Source organism: Battus philenor, unplaced genomic scaffold (genome assembly GCF_028537555.1).
Source record: "Battus philenor isolate CCGP_79_NKW_IND1 unplaced genomic scaffold, ilBatPhil1.0.hap1 SCAF_2, whole genome shotgun sequence".
Classification (NCBI taxonomy): Eukaryota; Metazoa; Arthropoda; class Insecta; order Lepidoptera; family Papilionidae; genus Battus; species Battus philenor.
Window position 1 is genome coordinate 9,317,715 of NW_027181682.1, and position 8,521 is coordinate 9,326,235.

General features: G+C 31.1%; 1 protein-coding gene across 1 annotated transcript; it reads left to right on the forward strand.

Moving 5' to 3' along the window:
* Window positions 1-1,640: 1,640 nt before the first annotated feature.
* On the forward strand, window positions 1,641-7,761 carry LOC137921924 (uncharacterized abhydrolase domain-containing protein DDB_G0269086-like). The gene is made up of 5 exons (XM_068764721.1): window positions 1,641-1,718; window positions 2,420-2,626; window positions 4,079-4,251; window positions 6,423-6,589; window positions 7,442-7,761. Exons 1-5 carry the CDS (start codon window positions 1,641-1,643, stop codon window positions 7,759-7,761), a joined length of 945 nt encoding a protein of 314 aa, XP_068620822.1.
* Window positions 7,762-8,521: the final 760 nt, after the last annotated feature.

Sequence of the window (8,521 nt, forward strand, 5' to 3'; positions counted from 1 at the left end):
GTCCGAGCGGCCGAAGCGCAAATGTCCGTAGTCATCGAAAGTGTCGTCTGCTCGCGCAGCGCGACTTCTGATCAATCCGTAGTCTCGGTACAGGCGACGGGAGCGAAATTCATCCTCGTCGTCAGCCAGTGCCATGTTGCGCATCATCGCACCATCGCAGCAATGACCCGCGATCGCAAGGGCGACCACCAGAGCCAAACCGAACAGTGTTATAAACCGCATTTTTCGATTTATCCGAATACCTGAAAATTTTAATACCATATTTCTATTTTTCATTCACAATAATTGTTGGCAAAAACTCATAAAATGAGCATTAATAATTTATATTACAATGAAATCAAGACTCCTAATTATTAATCATTTTCCATAATAACACAAACATAAATATTAAAAATAAATACATTTTGTAATATCCAAACAATAATTACCCCATGACAAGATACAAAGAGAGAAAAAGCTCTGATATTTTTCTTATATTATTGAAAAGAATTTGATTTAAAATTTATGTAATTTTTCAAATGGTCCGTAGTCAAAACTTTTTTTTAATAACTACGCTAAATTTACTGTAAAAATAAAGCGTTAATAACCTATTAAGCAGAAGTTATTATTTCACTGTTACAAGTACATATTATCATATACGTAATTTTATTTTACCCCAGCATAAAAAAAATATATAAACACTCACCTTTTTAGATGAATGCTGAACTTAAAAATGGCGAGCTACAACAAAAGTCCGTGGCTTTTATAGAAAGTTCACCCTATGAAAGCATCTCCCCCCCTTTTTTAATATTCCCCTCACAAGTTGCTTATAAAAGTACTATGAAAATTGACGTATTTCAATTATTTAAAACAGCCTTCAATTGATCTTGTTACGGGCTGCAAATTATTTTTCTTTCGCGGTTTTTTCTTTCCTTCGAGTAAATTTATTTCTACTAGAACTCAATGTTCAAAACAAATTATGTAGTAAATACATTATAACCTATTTTTACTTAAAATTCAATGAAGTTCAATCAAGACTGTATTCGATTTATTGATTACATTCAAGTATTGAATTAAATTAGTCGATACTTCTAGCTCTCTATTAAGGTACTACAATTATTTTAAATTATTTTGTACTTTTAAAAATCATTTATCTACTATTATTTACATAAACATTTAATAATCATCTTAACTATTTTATATACCAATCAGCAAAAATACTTTAAACGAGCTTTAACACGTTTATTGCGTTACAGGATCTTGAAACCACGTTTTATACGACGAGCAAAATCCAAATAGCAATCTTGTAATTTTTTGGAAATGTTGACGCAGCGAATGTGTTAAGGGGGAATCTTATTAGTAGTATTTAGTGTTATTTCTTTTTTATTTTACTTAGGTCGAGCTACTGTATGGATTGAATAATTTCTTAACTTTTATATTTTTTGTAAGTTTTTAAAAATTAACTGCATCATTAACATTTTTTAAAACATAGTAACATAAATTATGTTAATGACTACTTAAAAACTGGCTGAATATATTACGTCTCTAAAAAAAAATAAAAAAATACTTTTTTAGCGCGCTTTTTCTGCTGAATTAATCAAAAACTTATATTTTTTTCTAACAGACGTTAAAAATAACCGTTTCATATATTTTTTGATAAAATGGGTGATGTTTTAACAGATTTTGAATCCTTTGAACATCAGTTGAGTGACGTTATTGGAGAATTACAATCGATAATGGTAAGATATTGTAATTATTTCACGACTACTTCGTTAACTAAAGGCAGTTAAACAATAATAACGGTTATATTTACCTTTTTTACGAAACTTGGTTAAGCGTTAAGGTAATTAGAAAGCATAATATATTACATTATATAATAAATTAAGAACATATCACTTTAAATTATTAGGAAATTTACATAGTCCAGTCCAGTCTTTTTTACCACATTAAAAAGAAATTTTCGAAACGGTTTTTTGAGACAATTCCAAAAATTATTACATTACATTAATTATTAATTAATTACATTAGTTTTGTCTATAGAAAAATAGGCAACATTTTTATATTTTTATTTGTATAAATAACATCTAAAAATATATATCGAATTCAAACTAATATACTTTGATATTGAAAAAAGTTCTTATTAACTTTAGTATAATCTTAACTTGGTTGAACCACGCGTACATTGTGATCGGTATAAAAGCTTTAAAGGAAAAAATGTGCAGTTTATTTGTCAGCGAAATGCTTTAAAGCCTTTACACATATTTTCAATCATTCTATACATAGTGATCACTGTGAAACATGTTAAAATTACTGTTTAATCTCTGTTCCTATAGAATTTGTGCTACCAGAAGTTATTAGCCTGTCGCATACATATGTATACCTATGACCAATAACCCTGAATAGGCAAGTTTGTAAATCTTTTCGGAAAAATTATGCGTAGAGTGTCGAGGTACACCTCCGTGAAGAAGTTCGGTCGGAGGCATCGCGAGCCGAGGCGGCGGAGGCTGCATGCGCGGCGGCTCGGCGCGACGCGGACGAGAGCAGGGCAAGCGCCGCAGCTGCCGCCGCTGGCATAGCACGCGCTGCCGCCGCGCTCACGGCCACACGCGACGAATTAACAGTCACCAAATCTAAACTACATTTGACCGTATTTACATTTTCTTCTATATTTCGTCATCATCATGTCAGCTTGTAGACGCCCATTGCAAAGCATAGGTTTTCCCCAAATATTTTCATTTTCATTGACCAGTCGGAGAACTATCCACATCCGGCGACTTCTCGCAACCATGACCGTCATCCATTCACTTAGCAGGCAGTTCACATTTTTCTCCTATAACCAAGTGAATACGAGTAGATCCTATCAAATGTTACATCTGAAATAGTTTTTTTATCTATTATATAGCAGATTCCAGGTGCGCGAGTCCAGATTCCGACAAAGCTGTAAAAGCCAGTAAGATTAATAGCACTCTACAACTATCGAATATAGTGGCGGCTTACCTGCGCCGCGTCAACCGGCTCGTAGAAAACACTTCGGCCTCTGCTGTCGACTGCTGAGTTGTACACGTGATGTACCCCGTCCTATACCACTTCAGACAGACAGACTTTGTTCTGCTGTGAATCATCGCATCACTTCTCATTCAATGTTTGGACAGTTGCAAGATCAAATGCTGGTATTCGGGCATTGCACTCACCATTGCTCTCTGGATGACCATCATTTAGTTATTCATATAGTATTTCACCTCCCGTATAAGCGCTAAATAAAATTAAATGAAAATTATATTACTTTGTGTAAAAATATTGTAAATAAAATCCCAAAAATGACTAAAAATGACACACAAACAAAAATTACATTGAGTCAATCATAATAAAAATTAAATAATCTTCTTGAAGTAGTTCTCGGAGTTAGTTCAATTTTTTTTAAACATAATTTTACGTAATGTTTATATCCACGTCTACATATGACACAAAAACTGGTCGATACTAGTACTTTACGCCAGGAGTCTAATGACACCATGGAATTCCTGCAAAATCAGTCATTATGCTCACATGAATTAGTCGTTTAATTACATAATAAATATTTGAACTAATAAATGCTTTAAATATTTATTTATTTAAATATTAAAAAAAATTAGTTTCATATGTAAATACTTTCGTACACATTTACGTGTAACTGTGTATTTCACGGCACGAAGATACAATACTATTATGAATATTGATATTAACACTACTTGACAATCTTCCTTGTAATGGAGGTACAAAGCTAATTCAATTTATTTGTTTTACTCTTGTGTCAATGCTATTCATTTATACTGTTCAACTATGTTTTAAAACTTATCTTCAAATAAATCCATTTCTTTTTAAATTGTTTGAATACTCGTCTGTTACTAACAAAAATTGTTACTAACTTTTAAAATTTGATCTAAATATTTATTCAATGTTAAACTTATAATTACCATTACAATTGTCAAAGGAAAATAAAATAAAAATTTATAAAACAATTCATACGGATTGATTTTCTTGATGATAGTATTTTCTTATACAAAACAACAGACGTGTGCAGAGCAAATATTATTAATATATCTTATTACTATTTTAAAAGGAACACGAGCGAAGTCTTTTAGAAACAAAGTGCAGCGAGTTGTCAGAGAGAGTAGAAGTTTTAGAACGAGAACTTCAAGAGTTACGTCCCTTGAAAACTGCACATAGCACGTTGCAACGACAGTACGTTGAGCTGGATGCCCGTATCCGTGCCGCGATTGAGGAAGCACATAGGTTCGTTAGGGTCATTTTGTAATTATAATCACTTTAAAAAATATTACATGTCTGCTGCTATATGTTATTTGAAACAAAAAATCTTAGAAAAATGTGTGGCTAGCAACAATTGTATACAATTGTATATAATTTGTATTCGTAGATTAACATGTTTAATATGTCTCACCAATAATGTATTCGCTCTACCAACAACTCTATAATAATGAGGTAAAGATGTATTTACGCGAAAGCAACTTGTCGGTCTAAATCTGTCATTTCCACTAAGCGACACGTTTTCTTGTTCTTATGATGTTTGTTGTCGTTTACCCTTTGACTTAGTACGTTTTATGGACTAAAGTCTTTATAACCAGTATTTGAAAATTTGAATGTTGTTGAACCAAAAATTGTTTCCGTGATACTTTATTTTCACTCGGTAATTTTATTAGGATCAAGAAAAACTGGATCGTTTATAAGTAAGAAATATAGACAATAAATAAATTGTTACATAGGCACTGTTAAAAAAGTAGCCGTTGGCGAACACATCTTCAATTTTTTTTAATTTTCTACTTCCACAATCAAAGGTATAGTTGAGAAAACGGCGTATAGACATATCTAGCGAAGATATTTATATGTCTGGCAAATATACAAATAAAAATATTAGTAAATGTCTGCAACATTAATTCTTTTGGATACAAGTCCACTTCGTTTTTAAAACATAACTGTATAATGAAATAAACAGTAAGTTAAAAACTATTTTTAAGCAAACTTAGTTACTTATGGAGGTTACAACCTCCGGTGTTTTAACGATTGCCGTCCGCTGTTGCTCAATCTATGCCCGGTACCCGGTATCTAAATAGTTTCCATTTGGACGATGTTATTTACCAAAATCAACGCCGCTTTCATTCGTTTAAAATGATCGTGAATTATCTTATTATATATTAATGTAATAATGGTATCGTTAAACCAAAAGGATTAAATCTAAAAACTTGTTGTTGGTATCAATTTTCAATTTAAACTTCACCATTGTTATGACCCATACCGTTTTAATAGAATATAAAAAATATACCGTTATAAGTAAATACACGAAAGAAAGAGAAAATCAAATGAGGGATGGAATTTAACGCTATGTAGAACGCTTTATATTACGTTTTTGCTATAAGAACTATACAAAACACAGGTGAAAATGTATTTGATAGAACATAGTTTTCTTTTTTTTTAAGTTATATTTTTTTTCAGTGAAATAAATTGTTATTTTTACTTTTTTCGCCAACGGATCTGATATTGTTTTTTTGGATTCAAGAAAAAGCAAAAAGTGTCAAAAATCTGTAAAAAATAAAATCTTGAGAGATTGTAAAACGTCGATTTAAAATTTGGTTTACTTCATATGTTGGATAAAGAAGGCTATTAAAGACACGGAGACAGATTTTAAAAGGGATTATGAATTAAATTGAGATTAGTGTACACGTTCCGACAATTTTTAAGAAAATCAATTCTTTAAATTCAATTTCAATATATATTTTTTAAACATATTTAGTTTAGCTGGAACGCCTAAGCACAATGTGGATTTTGATTTGCTATTAATCAACAATTATACGCAAAGGTCAGAAAATTAAGTTTACCGAAGGACATTTCCTTTACCAAAACATTGATAATCGGTGAATATGAATATTGATCTTTGCATAAACATTTATAGACAAAGAAAATTATTTCCACTATTAGGCCATGTGTCATAATACAAGACATTAAGAGAAAATTCATAAATAAAATTAAAAAGCTTAAAGAAGTAATTATAATGTTTCCCTCACCCATATTTACTACTACTGCCATATTTACTCAGGCAGGAATAAATTTTATCCACGTTTCATAAAACTTTCTGGTGTGATTTCAAACTAAATTTGTTTTTAGTGATAAGTACATTATTTATTTCCCATAAAGAATATTTCGACGATACTGCTACAATAGTAACACATTTTTGAATAAGATATATAATTATTTAATACTTGTGTAATATAATCCTAAAATGATTAATCGTTGATTAAATACCGATTAGTTAATTTTTCTCGAACGAGTATTTTAGAATCTAAGAGACTTAAAAAGGAATTTATCAGCTATTAATATTTAACATAACTTTACATGATTACTATTTGACTTTTTAGAAATTGACTGGTAACGTTTTAAATTGTTACATCTAGAGAAACGGATCGTTTGGAGGGTGAGGTGCGTCGCGTGGAGCGTAGTGCTCGTGGCGGGGAGGAGGTCCGCGAGAGGGCTCGCCTGGCAGCGGCCGCTAATGCGCGAGAGCGACGCCTCGCCGCCGCAGATTTGCAGCACACCTCAGCAGATTTACAACGCGCCTACGGTACTCTTAAACTAATGCTAAACTATGATGTATAAAGTGTATTTTAGTGCCGTAGGTATACACATTGCTCGTCGCTTTATGTACCGAAGTTGAAGTTGCTAGTAGCTGAGTTGAAGAATTTCGTTAGGCTTCCCAGTCCACTTTTCTACTTTAACACATAATAATAATATCTACTACTGATAGTAGCTAGTCTCGTCTCTTTCCCCATCATGGAATTTAAGGGACGGTTAATTGTAATTTAAAATTAATCACGGATTAGATCTTTGACACAGGACTATCTATCAAGTGAATCTCGTTATTGAAATGCAAAAAAAAATGAAAATGTTTCATCAGTCGTAATATTAACACTTCCAGTCAAACAATTACAAAAAATTATTAATTGTTAATAATTTCAATAACCAGAATCTTTAGGTTCTTTATTATTAAAGACATCACCTTCATCGCTTTTCATAATGGCCCAGGCCATTTAAGTTACTCTTTTTTTAAAACTCTCAAGTGTGTAACCATCGATCATACAGGTAACTAACTGTGAACACAAAACCTGCAAACAACACCTGTGTCTATTTTTACTTTCCAAATTAGAGAGCAAGCATAATTATGTTTCTGAGTTAAAGAATCCATAAGTAGTAGAATTTATTATTTACTGATAACACCTTTTTACTCTTTTATTATACCGTTATGAAGAAAATTAATTATAATTAGCTTTAAAGTAATTGTTTTCTTATGTAATTGTATGTAATTAAATGAATCACTCAAATAATTATCTGCATAATTATCGGAAAAATATTGAAAACTATTCCCTCACCTCATTCTTTTCTTATTTAATAGCAAAAGTGTTTATTTTTATTTTAGCTGAAGTTGCTCGCCTCAATTGCCTAGTATCAGAGATGCAGCAACGCTTATCAGATAATACCAGTAAAAATTCAAAGATACGGCCGGAAGACATTAACGAACTGGACACTTTTACTGAAGTTCGAGCCGCTTTAGATGCCGAACGAGCCGGCGCTGAGAAGATTAAAAGGGCTTTAGCCGCGGCGCTGGCCGACAATGCTACACTTGCAGCACTACTAAATAAGAACGACAATCCGGCGTCCGAGAAAACATCACCTTTTAAAGAAGACAATCTGAGACCTGCCAACATTTGTCCTATAGACTCCTTTTTAGCAGATTAATTTTAATTACGTAATAATTAAACTAATGATGATAATTAAAGCGATGTGTTTAAGTAAAATTACATATTTTTTTACATGCGTCTACCAAAAATGTAAATAGATAAAGTTTAAATTCATAATCTTCTTATACAATAAATTTGACACAAACCACAGTGGTGAGTTACATTAGACAATTTTATGATGTGTGGGAGAACTCGGGTATGACGCGACTTTTATATTTCAAACAGGTTTCTTAAATCGCGACCTGTATGTGTCTTCACAAACCTTATAGAGGTCGAGATGGCTTCGTAACAAACAAATGCACACACTTCATCTAAATGTATTCAAGTATTTTAAGAAGAATTATGATTTGTTACCAACAAAGGTTTTAAGGTGTCGACGGTAAATTGTCGTAATATATTATATTGGATTATATTGGATTACATTTCGTTAATACGCTCATATATATATATATATATATATATATATATATATAAATATATATATATATATATATATATATATATATAAATATATATATATATATATATAAATATATATATATATATAAATGTATATATATATATAAATTATAAATAAAAAACTATAGATATATAAATAATATATATAATATAATATAAAATATAATAAATAATATAACTAACTATATATAGATATAAAAAAAACTATTAGAATAGTTTTTATTCCTATATTCGTATTCGTAACATCGGTAATTCCTTTACATAAACTTTATGTAAATATATACTGTCTAGGGTTGTGT

Bases quoted from the DNA above. Each gene is read 5' to 3' on its own strand.
- LOC137921924 (XM_068764721.1), top strand. From the start codon at position 1,641: ATGGGTGATGTTTTAACAGATTTTGAATCCTTTGAACATCAGTTGAGT. The intron at 2,627-4,078 runs GTATTTACATTT...CTATTTTAAAAG, and splicing joins AATCTAAACTACATTTGACC to GAACACGAGCGAAGTCTTTT. The intron at 6,590-7,441 runs GTACTCTTAAAC...TTTTTATTTTAG, and splicing joins AGATTTACAACGCGCCTACG to CTGAAGTTGCTCGCCTCAAT.